Source organism: Mesoplodon mirus (genome assembly GCF_964341445.2).
Source record: "Mesoplodon mirus genome assembly, chromosome: 7".
Classification (NCBI taxonomy): domain Eukaryota; kingdom Metazoa; phylum Chordata; class Mammalia; order Artiodactyla; family Ziphiidae; genus Mesoplodon; species Mesoplodon mirus.
The window spans coordinates 54185720-54197750 of NC_138983.1; the positions used below are offsets into that span (position 1 = coordinate 54185720).

A 12031-nucleotide genomic window follows, 5' to 3' on the forward strand; every position below is an offset into this window, starting at 1 on the left:
CGCACCGCAATGAAGAGTAGCCCCCACTTGTTGCAACTAGAGAAAGCCCGCATGTAGCAACGAAGACCCAAGGCAGTTAAAAATAAATAAATAAATATATTAGGAAAAAACCTAAAAAACAGGTGTTTAAACAAAAACTTGTACACACATGTTCATAGCAGCACCATTTATAAGAGTCAAAAGGTGGAAACAACCTAAATATCCATCAGACATTTAAACGTCAACAGATAAGCAAGAAGTGGTATATCAATACAACAGCCTGTTACTCAGCCCTAAAATGTAATGAAGTTCTGATGCACGCTACAACATGGATGAATCTTGAAAACATTATGCTAAGTGAAAAAAGCCAGACACAGAGGTCACATATTGCATGATTCCATTTATTTGAAATGTCCAGAATAGGCCAATCCACAGAGACAGGAAGTTGATTAGTGGTTGCCAGGGGCTAGGGGAAAGGGGGTGAATGGGGAGTGACTATTCAATGGATACAACGTTTCCTTTTGGAGTGTTCTGGAAGTAGATAGCTGTGATGACTGCACAACACTGTGAATGTGCTAAATGCCACTGAAATGTACACTTTAAAATGGTTAAAATGGTGAGTTTAATCAGAAATTTAAAGAAGCAATTTCCATAAGTCTATTCTTTCATTCATCTATCAAACATTTATTGAACAGCTCCAGGGAAGCTTTATTCTGGATGCAGGCAATACAGAGAAATCAGATGTGGTCTTGGCTTTCGAGTTCATGGGTTGGTAGGGGAGGAAAAACATTCTGCAGACAATTAAGTTCAATTAAGTGTTAGGGTTTCCTTCACTTAAGAATGGGCATTGTACACTGTGGGGACGGCTTTGCCAAGAAGTGAGGGGTAGAGAATAGCAATGGTAAGGCTGAGGCTTGAGTGCTGAGTAGGAGTTTTCTAGGTGGATGGCAGCAAGGATGGATTCGAGACAGAGGGTGTGACTTGAGCAGGCTCAAAAAGCTGGCATCAAAAAGCCTCCGGTTTTCAGCAAACTCCCAACTAAATAGCATGTGTGCAGCGGCACAGAGGATGGACTTCAGGACGGTGACATGAGAGGTGGGTGACCACCCTGTCTGGTTGCAGTAGGTGACGCTAAGACATGTTAGGGGAATGACCTGGACTTGACTGCAGGTGAGAGTCAAAGGAAGTGTGATGCCAAGATTGGGCCACTTTGCTGGTAGTGGAAACTGCCAGTTCCTAAAGTGGGTCTGCAGGACATTCTGTTCTCAGGGGACGTGAAACTAGAATTTATACTCCTCCCCATCTTATGTATTCTACTTTTTTTTTTTTTTTTTTTTTTGCTGTACGCGGGCCTCTCACTGCTGTGGCCTCTCCCATTGCAGAGCACAGGCTCCGGACACACAGGCTCCGCGGCCATGGCTCGCGGGCCCAGCCGCTCCGCGGCATGTGGGATCTTCCGGGATCGGGGCACGAACCCGTGTCCCCTGCATCGGCAGGCGGACTCTCAACCACTGCGCCACCAGGGAAGCCGTATTCTACTATTTTTTAATGATTTTTTTTTTCTTTTTGTAGTTATATTTGAAGCCTACTTCCCTTTTCTTTGGGCTTCCTCTGTTTTCCTGTTTGAAATATATGTTACTCTGGAAATGTCATGGCATAGTATAGCGGCATTTAAAAGTGAAGTGTAAAGAATTTTCAGAACATCTAGAAATGCAAGTCTAGGGTTTAGGAATATAAGCCCTAACGATGTGATAGCGTTCATGCCTTCAGACACTGTGTCATAAATATAAACACACCTGGAAATTTGAGACAGCATAGAAGAGATAGTTGAGAACTTTATTAGGATTTATGTGCCCAGATTTTTTAAAATGTATATGAGAAATATTAAAAACACAAAACATAACACACTACATGGGAAGAACATCTGGAAAAAAATGAATGACAGAATGCCAACATTTACTTGTGAATACACAGTCTGGGAGAAGGACCAGGGGGCCTGGACACCCCAGGAAAACTTGGAAAAACCTTTGCACCACCTTCTCTGTCATAAATATGTTCCCCCCAAACTGCATGTAAATCAGTTGTTGGTAAATCATATTTATCAAATGCAAGGTTGACCATTATTTTAAAGTTATCTTAAGAATGTACAGTTTAGTAAAGGAAATTATTACCCATGGAGTAATGGAAAAAACCTCACTGGACTGAGAGAAATTCAAGGTCCTTCATTATTATCCTGGCTCTGCAGCCAACTAGATGTGTGATTCGAGAAAATTCACTCAATCTCCCTGGGCCAATTTCCTCATCTAATCTGGGTTGTAACTCTGAATTTTCACTTATTAGATTCTTAAAGCAAGATACAGGGGTACTGGCCCACAGCCTAATGTCTAGTTTCTTCTGAAAGGTGATACTGCAGGACAGACCTGAGGGCCCTTTTACTTAAGAGGAGCTGGGGATGGCAAGGCCAGCAGGCCAGTTACCAATGCTTTGTGTGTTTTGCCTCTTTATACTCCACTTTCTCATTCCCACAATCATCCTAACTGTGATGATAACAACTTTTGTTCCAAATTCTTTACAAAAGCTTGTTCCTTAGAGCTGTCCTCTGGGAGAGACTGACAGTCTAAGGTAGGAGCCCATTCTCAGTGGTCTCTCCACCTCTGGCCCTTTCCCTACCCCCACAAGGCCGGTACTGCCTAAGGGCAAGGGCTATACCCTCTGTGCCTAGTACAGGCCCAGGCCTAAAGAAGGAATTCAGTAAATGACTATTCACTGGATGTTTTTGAAGGAGCAAGCTGAGGCAGAGAGATGGGTCTGGTGAAATAACTGAATCCTAAGGGTGAACTTTTGGCTGCTTCTTTAAACATTTCTGAACTTCCCAAATTTTCTACAATGGGCAAAAATATATAGAAACCACAAGTATTAACCCTCTTTTTCCAGGCTTTTAGTTAATGCCCTGGTTTCCCATAAATAATGTAAATTTTGTCCAGTTCTCCGATGTTTGGAACAGAACAAAGGTCACACATATTTTCTTTAAGAGAAACAGCCAGTACAGTTTCCTAGTCCATTTTGCTTAAACAGCAAAGAAACAATGCATTTGTCTTTGTGGACAAATGCCATCTAGCTCCAAGCAAGGACCCCTGCCAACTGGCTTCAGAAAAGGCCATTTATCAACAGTGTTTAGGCACCACCTTGATTAATCTGCCATACAGGAAGTACAAAACACATCTGTAAGCATTCTTTTGTCTTCTTAAGCAAAATAGGTTTAGGCCGTATTAACTCGAAAGAGGTAGAAGGCAATGGGTCAGGCCTTTCGCTGATTACTACCATGCTGTAGACTAATTCAGGAACTGTTCGGAAGACTGAAGAAGCAAAGGAAATTACTCTCTATTGAGTACTTACTACATGCCAGATATTGTGCTGGGCACCCCATATATATTATTTTAATGTAAGCCTCACATCTAACAATCACTATCTAACATACTATATTTTCACTCATTTATCTTATTTCTTTTCTGTCTCCCCCACTTAAATGTAAGCTCATAAGAAGGAACATTTTTTTTTTTGTCTTGTTCACTGCTGTATCCTCAGTGTCTACAACAGGGTCAGATACATATAAACAATCAATAAATATTTGTTGAATGAACAAAGTGAACATCTCCATAAGACAGGTTTTACTATTCTCCTTTCATGGATGAGTAACCTGAAGTGCTCCAGTGGTGCAAATGAACAGCCCAAAGTCCCATGGCTTGTTAAGGAGCAGGACAAACCCCAGTCTCACTCTTTTGTTCTTTCTATAGACCAAGAGACTTAGACCTTGAAGAACTCTTCCAGCTTGACAAATCTGTAACCTAGATGCCTATAAAACATGTATTTACTTTGGGTACTCATTTGAAAATCTGAAATTTCACAGAGGAGATATATTTGGCATTTTAATGGTAAACATTTTGCTAAAATAACAATGAAAGACACATTTTCCCAACCGAACAACAATTTCATCTATGGATAGACAGGAATTATCTACATCATTTCATACCTGAAAATCCTGTGAATAATTACTCTTCAGATATAAATAAAAGCACAGTAATTCTGGACACCAACAAAAACATTTGCGAACCTTCGAGTTTCCTAAGTTACATCATTAAGATGACTATTGATATTCATGTGGTATTCTCAGTGTGGAATATCAAATACTCCCATGTACATCCGTGTTGAGTGTCCCAGCATGGGAAGAGGTAGACTCTGCACATCGAAAGCCATTCCTATCCTAAAGAAATTATATGAGAAGGTCAAGGATTTTTCAAAGAATCAGTTGTAATAAAATCCATCTCAAGAATATTCATTTTGTGAGAGAATGCAAGAATAAGGTTAATTTTACCCAGGAGAGAACTTCAAATCCTTTCCATTTGTCAGAATATACTTGATCCATATGTGCTCCTTTACCTCCCTAGGACCACATAACAGGAACATGCCATTTGTGGTGTCTTCTCATATCACTTGGGATTTTTGTAGGGATTCTGATCCCCTTCTCGTTTGGGGAAGGCCCCTTTCCCTTCTGTCCCACTCCTGCTACCAATACAATAGTATCACACAGTCTCCATGGGGACCCAGCCAGTTAATTATTCCTGGACCAAACTAATAGTTTGGCCCCATTCTCTCCATTGCCAACTTTTGGTGCTATTGTTTTATTCTGATAATAAAAGTATTAATATTTTAGAAAAATATTTTTGGATTTATGTATATAATTTTGTATGTCACTCTTTTCACTTATAAGTATTTTGCCATGCTGTTTTAACACTTCACAAACATTAATTATAATGACTGCATAATAGTCTATTGTATCATCATAGTGTAATTTACTTAACCAATTTTCTACTGTTGGACTTCTGGATTGTTAAAGCATAAACTTTGCCCACATTTCAGACTTTTTTTTTTTTTTTTTTTTTTGCAGTACGCCGGCCTCTCACTGTTGTGGCCTCTCCCGTTGCGGAGCACAGGCTCCGGACGCACAGGCTTAGCGGCCATGGCTCATGGGCCCAGCAGCTCCGCGGCATGTGGGATCTTCCCGGACCGGGACACGAACCCGTGTCCCCTGCATCGGCAGGCGGACTCTCAACCACTGCGCCACCGGGGAAGCCCCAGACTATTTCTTTAGGACAGATTCCCAGAAGTAAAATTAGAGGATCAGAAGTTATAAACATTTTTAAAGCTCCTGATAGATACTGCCAAATTGCTTTTCAGAAAGCTGTTGCTAATTTACACTTCCAACATTGCCAGCGTGTTTTTCTACCAATATAGATTGGTCTAAAGGATAATAAAATTTAAGTGGAACATACAGTCCTTAAATTATTAATGCAGCTGGAGAGGCATCATGACCACAGCAGAGAGGCCTGTGGCAAAGGTCATACCTTTTTCCAGGTATGCAATTAACAATGAGTTAGTGTGAGCACATGGAACAGAAGTTTTGCAAGAGTGAACAGCAATATAATTAGATTTCAGACTGTCAAATCTAAGGCTTGTGTCTGCTTTGTCTGTTGCTGTACCCCAGCACATAGGACAGTGCCTGGCACATAGAGCCACTCGATAAAAATTTGCTGAGTTAACACAGAATCTCCTTTCAGATGCAGTTTTTCAGCAGCTGTAGGATTTAGCCACTCCTGGATTCAAAGGAAACATGACTGGTTGGATTAAACACCCTTGCAAAGGTCTGTTCAATCCTGAGATTCTATTTCAACTTTGGAAAATCAGTTTAAATGAAGGTGACACAATATGGCACTCTTTAGGAGAAAAACAAGTAAACATATCTAAAAGAACATAGCTTGGTACCAGTTGCCAATATATATATATAATTTTTTTACAAGCATGCAAAAAAATATAATTCAATGAGTTTTGTCACCTCCATAGTAGTCACTTTCATAGGTGATAACAAACTTATTCAAATGCTGTTCATGGTCAAGGCAATTTTGGAATTACCTTCAGTTCATTCTGCTATCACTGGTTGTAACTTGGCACCATTTTCTGTATTGCCCATTTTTTTTGGAAATATTACAAGGGCAAAATATAGGTAGTAGTTTGTGTATTATAATTTTTAGCCGAGAACAGCACAAAACTTATTTTGTGAATCAGAATATGGTCAAGGTAATACAGTCAATCATTCAGCTCTAGTTCACGTTCCTGACACCATAAAGACTACCTTCAATATTCCACAATTTCTATAGTAGTAAATTGTCAGACATTGCCAGATCAGTTTGGCATTAACAATGTTACTGATGGATCAATCATGTCATTTTTATATACACATTTTATATACATTAGACCAGGGGTCAGCAAACTATGGTCCATGGACCAAATCTGGCCCACCATCTGGTTTTCTATGAACTGCAAGCTAAGAATTTTTAAAATATTCTCAGTGGTTTGAAAAAAATATTTTGTGACATGTGAAAACTATATGAAATTTAAATCCCCGTATCCATAAATGAAGTCTTATTAGGACACAGCCATGCTCACCTGTTTCCATATTAGCTATGTCTGGTTTTGCATTAAAATGTTGAGAAATAGCCACTGTATGACCCACACAGCCTAAGATATTTCCTTTACAGAAGAAGTTTGTTGACCTCTTCACTAAATCCAAGTGGGGCCTAAGAAGTACTAAAGTTTCCCACTACAGATTTTTTGTTTCTGGATATTAATACTGGGAGAAGGGTGATGCAACTGGGACAGTATTTGCAAGGATCTGATAAGACAGAGACTAGAGAAGATAAATATGAGCGTTGCCTCAAATAGGATGTAAAAGCCTGGCAGAATCTGAGGGGTCTGATCCAACTAAGAAGGAGTTAGAGAACGCAGGGTTACATACACAATCCCAGAAGCAAAGAAGACTCTTATTGAGCCACATAGGACCCTGGTGACCAATCCCAAGGAGCCTAGTGAGACTTGCTGGCAATGAGGTGTGTAAATGGCAGACTGGCTGATCAGTACATGTGATACAGTGACAGCTCCCAATAGTAGCCCACTCCTGTACTAGATATCCTCAAGTCATTTAGCATCCAGATTTATCTGGGCACCTCCAAAGTCTGAACTCTAAGAAATGGATCTGAAAGGAAGACTCTGGAAAGCAGGCCCCAGGTACACATTCTTCCCAAACAATAACATTTCAATGAGAACTCAGAGCCAGCGGCAGAATTCAGAAGACTGCAGAACTACCCACGTTTTTCAAAATCAAAGATTGGTGAATATTTTATTCTTTCTGTTTTTGATCATTACCAGTGGGACAGGTGGAAGGTGGGATGATGGGTGGAGAACAGACTGGATAAACTCAATGATGAAATGATCTGCCCTGGAAAGTGTTTATTCCTCCCAGACTTCCAGCTGTAGGGTATAACATTCCATGTGGATGTTGAACCAGAATGGGGAAGGGGAAGGTCAGCCTGAAACCCAGAGAGATTCCTTGACTGTGTGTTTAGCTTGAGAATTATGGTCAAGGTTTGCAGATGGCCAGCTCTCTTCCTGACATCCTACAGAGCCAGGCTTCATCTCTTATGGTTAGATGGAGCTTCTCCTGCCAGGGAAAATACAGTTGCTGGGAGAGTGCGATTTGCACATTATATCTCTGAAAAACTTTCATAACTCCTGAGTACTAGAGGTAACCAAATTGCCTCAAGAAACTGGTAATACTGGTTGCCTCTGGGGAGTGGAACCCCTGGTGGCTAAGGGTGAGAGGGAGCTTTTTTGTTCCTTCCCAGTGTGCCTCTTATATATGAAGGCAATCTGGGGCCAGGGATGGAGCAATTTCTTTACTCAAGACTATAGGGCTGGGAATTCCCTGGCGGTCCAGTGGTTAGGGCTCTGTGCTCTCACTGCTGAAGGCCTGGGTTCAGTCCCTAGTTGGGGAACTAAGATCCCACAAGCTGTGTGGCACTGCCAAAAAAAACCCCCAAAAAACAAACAAACAAACAAGAAAACACAAAAGACTATAGGGCTGAAGTGGGGAGCTGGAAGAGGGATCTAAAAATCAGAAGAGAGAAAAGTTGCAGTTGAGTGGAAACCATGACCAAAAGGGGAATTCAAGCATACCAAAGTGGCCAAAAGCAGCTATTGGAGGGTGTGGTCCAGAACCAGAAAACAAAGCCCAGGGAAACAGAAGAGCAAGAGCAAACTGGAGAATAAACTGAGTGATATCTGAGAAAAGTCAAGGACAAGGGCCTAGGGCATGATGGGTGGAACCCTGAGATTATAGGATCAAAAAGCTCAAGAGGCCTAGGCAGCAAGGTGCAGGCCGGGCAAAATTCATGTCAGAAATAAAACAGATTTGGCGGGTGGACACATAAGGGGTACTGTTACATGAGAACTCTCTTGTCTGAGGACACTCTTTTGAGATTATGCTCTAAACTGGTGTGTAGAGATTCTGAGCAGCCATGTGTGAATGGTTTGCTCTGCATGAATATTTTTACTTCCCTCCAAACTTGAGGCTTCCTAGGGTTTATTATCATCTTATTGAATATTTTCTGAGAAGCCTTGCAAAAGGGCAATGGGTTCAGGTAGTGCAGTTCAACCTGACTACCGCCCAGGACATGATCTAAGGTAATAAGTTAAGTCCTTTTCATTACAGCTACTTGTAACAATTTGAATCCACCCTCCTGATTACCTGCTTCTGGTTGCTTTGCGTCCAAACCCTGTCTGGGACAACATGGCTTCCAGTACCCTACTCTCCAACATGGTCTTGGTCCAGCACCTTTGGCAGGGTCACTCCAGCCCTGTTTACAGAACAGGAATAAATCCAGAAATAAGTTCTCTCAGGACCTCTGTATTATCACAGATTGGAAATATGCCTGTAGGTACTGTTGTGGGAACCTGGCCTGGGCATAGGGGCTTACAATTCTGCAACAATTACCCCCTGGGCTGAGCAAGGATTAATATTGGTTTAGTCACCAAGTTGCCAGCTGTGGCGGCTTTCTTCCAGAAGTGCAGTGTTCCTGTTGCAAAGGCCTTATGGGAAGCCCAGGGCCTTATCTGATGTAGGAAAATGTAATGATTCTGAGATGGAATGTCTAGAAATTGCTAAGTAGGCAGATGTCTGTGAGCTGTTGCTTGGTTTGAGAGCTTTCCTGAACAATATCTTTTATTTGTGAGATAAGGTCTAAGTTTCAGAGTGCCTCAAAGCTGACAGGTATTAGTGGGAAACTTGTAATTTTTTGAAGATGATAGTGAAAAGAACTAAAAACAACTGTGTTGAATAAATGTTGGGCCTCTACTATCAACCAATACTGTTTACTAACTTACCAGTTAAATAATAGGAATGTAAAAATCCTTGGGTTAAAACATAGACATTGGCCAATCCTGTGAAATGCTGTTACTAACCATTCCCCCCACCCAACACACACACACACACACACACACACACTCCTCCACCAGGCATTCTGAGATGTTTCCCATCTATGTGGTATTACTTGGAACCCAACTGGGAAAAGTTCCATTCCATAAATCCTGGCAGAGAGCCAGAAAGAGATAAAGGAGTCTAAACTAGGAAAGGCTGCTTTTTTGAGGGTTTGATGAGAAAATCAGATAATCAAATAAGTAGGCTATTATATAAACCTATCCACAGACTCAGGGGAAGCAATTTATAAACTACTAGCATAGAGTTGGGGGTGGAGAGAGGAAGCAAATCATCCCAAATTATTTATCTTCTGTATAACACCATTATCTTCCTCTTTGGACTTTGCTATTTCAGCCAATAGTGCCCTCATTTTCCTACTGACGGAGGTTCGGAGCCTCGTGCTGTTCCACCCGCCTGGGAAGCATGCCCTCGTTTCCTAGCCTCCTTGTCCCATCCTTCCTTACGGATCCAGTCCAGGAACTACCTCATCCATGGAGTCCACCCAGCCCTTGGTGATCTTATTTCATAATATCACACTGTCAATGCTCAGCAGTGTTCTAAACACTGCAGGTGCTCAAAAAAAAACACCCGACAATGTTGATATTAGTTACTAAAAACAGGCTGCTGTGTGGGAATCAGCACGTAGGCAGCAGACTCCCTTAATTCAAGGTCTAGAGTGTCACCTTGTCTTCCTCCTCACATATCACAGCCTGGACCTTAGTGCCCTGGTTTCTATTTTCCAGGACCAGATCCTCCTCCTCCATCAGAGGGGATACGCCCAAATGAGGGGGGGGCGGGGTTCCAAAGCACAAGACTAGAATGAAACAAACCCAGCACTTCTGTGAGGGGTAGGTCTGTGAGAAGATCAGGATGGGTGGCCAACCCCTGAGTTCTGAGGGGCTCCCACTGAGTCATTTGGGAGGGATCGGCCCTTAGCATTGCTCACTATGTCAGTATGCCACTGCCTTCTGCACCATACCTCAGGCCCTGACTGTGAAGCAGGCTGGAACTGTAGGCCTTCTTTTGGGGTCCTCCCAGCAGAGTATGCCTCCCTGGGCACAGAGAGAGAGACTCCAAGAGGTCCTCCTCCCACTTTTCATTCGTATGATCCCCTGAGGCAGAATACTGAGAACAAAGGAAGAGGACAGCCACAACAAGCTAAGGTCTGGACAGTGAAGAAAAAACTTGTTAAGGAAAAAAAAAAAAAAAAAAGAAAAATCAAGCACAAGCAAGTACCAGAAGTCAACAGCCAGAAGTTCTTCAAAGTTGTGGAGAACAGCAAGGAAGATGGCCCAAGAGTCCAGCAAAGAGTAAGTAGCAGGGCCATGACATGTAGAGAGGAGTCGTAAAGAAGCTGAAAATAGATGAGTGGCAAATGAAGGTGCCTAACCTTGAGGCAGCTTTCTAGTTTGGGTTCAGCTACCCCAGATTCCTTTCACCACGGTGTGAACCAATCCTGAGCCGCCCTGCTGGGAAGGCTCATTGAAGATGAAGTCTGCAGCAGCTGGCTGGCAGGACGGATTTTGGGATGGGATACAGGCAGAGGCATTTCCCCACCAGCTTCGCACTGGAGGTGACTCCATGGTTCAGAACTTGTTACTTTTTCCCTCACACGTGAGCTATTTTTCCTAGTTTCCTTTGAATGATCAGACCGAAAGTCAAGTTTTCGAGGTTTAGGCTCATCCTTCAAAATACCTGGTATAACTTTTGCAGATACCTTCCTCATATTCAAGTTTTCTTTCAGAATGAGCCTAACGGTTTCTTTATCTAAATTTAACTCTTCAGCCATCATCCTCACAGTTAACTGCCTATTCGAACAAACCAAGTCCTTGACCTTCTGGATATTTTCATCCGTCCGGTGGGTGACTGGACGACCACTTCGGGCATCATCTCGAATGTCTTCCCGCCCTTCTTTAAACCTTTTGTGCCAGTCGAAAACTCTGGCCCTTGACATGACTTCATCCCCATAAGCTTCTTTTAAAAGATGGTGGGTTTCACTTGCAGACTTGTTCAATTTCACGCAGAATTTGATACTAATCCTTTGTTCTAGATATCGGTCACTCATTTTGGCACTCAAATAACACAGGAACGTTAAAATGCCACGAGTGTGAGGGGAAGACAGAGGGACCAATCTCTATAGGGCTGCAGGTGGAATCATGTCGCTATTCTTGCTCCTCTGAAACCTCATCAGGGAAGAATAATTGCTTTTCTGAGTTTCAGCCCCTCGGCTTCCAATCTAGAAGCTAACGGGGCCAAAGAGTAGCTGCAAAGCTGGGGAAAATGAAAGCTCCTAGAACCCACGTCTGCGTCCAACTCCGCGGCACGGAGATTTCCTGGGGGTGTGCAAACCAGTTACTAAGGCCGTCCCGTTCCGCGGCCCTTAAGAGTCTACGGCGATTTCCGCAATAAAAGCCTATGTGGTGTTAATTTAAGCAAGCAAGGAGCGATGCACCGGTGATGTAACGTGCAAGCTCGCCCCAGACCTGCAGAAACCCGCGCACGCGAAACCTACCGGAGCTGCCCCGGGATCCGAGGCTCTAGAGTCCGGGAGACACGCCCGCATGCGCCATTCCCTCCACTCGCGGGGTAGGCCGTGCGCAGGCGCACTGCGGCAGCCTGGGCCAGGCCCCGCCTCCGCCTCCGCCTCGCCACACCCGAGCAGGCGCGCTTCCTTGCGCGTGCCCG

The 12031-nt window shown here is 43.0% G+C and overlaps 1 protein-coding gene and 1 long non-coding RNA gene across 3 annotated transcripts; both read right to left on the reverse strand.

Annotated features, from left to right (window-relative positions):
- Window positions 1–1074: 1074 nt before the first annotated feature.
- On the reverse strand, window positions 1075–11924 carry LOC309808196. 2 transcript variants are annotated; one of them, XR_014294707.1, is made up of 3 exons: window positions 11859–11924; window positions 8618–8726; window positions 1075–4240 (listed from the first exon to the last, which is right to left on the reverse strand). It is a non-coding gene; the product is annotated as an uncharacterized lncRNA (long non-coding RNA). The 2 variants fall into 2 exon arrangements; XR_014294708.1 differs by lacking the exon at window positions 11859–11924 and adding an exon at window positions 10326–10574.
- On the reverse strand, window positions 10775–11575 carry GVQW3 (GVQW motif containing 3). Its single transcript, XM_082628222.1, has one exon. The coding sequence runs from the start codon at window positions 11409–11411 to the stop codon at window positions 10782–10784; it is 630 nt and encodes a 209-aa protein (XP_082484348.1). The 5' UTR covers window positions 11412–11575; the 3' UTR covers window positions 10775–10781.
- Window positions 11925–12031: the final 107 nt, after the last annotated feature.

What these genes read in the sequence shown, in the direction of transcription:
- GVQW3 (XM_082628222.1), bottom strand. Translation starts at nt 11,411, where the DNA reads ATGAGTGACCGATATCTAGAACAAAGGATTAGTATCAAATTCTGCGTG.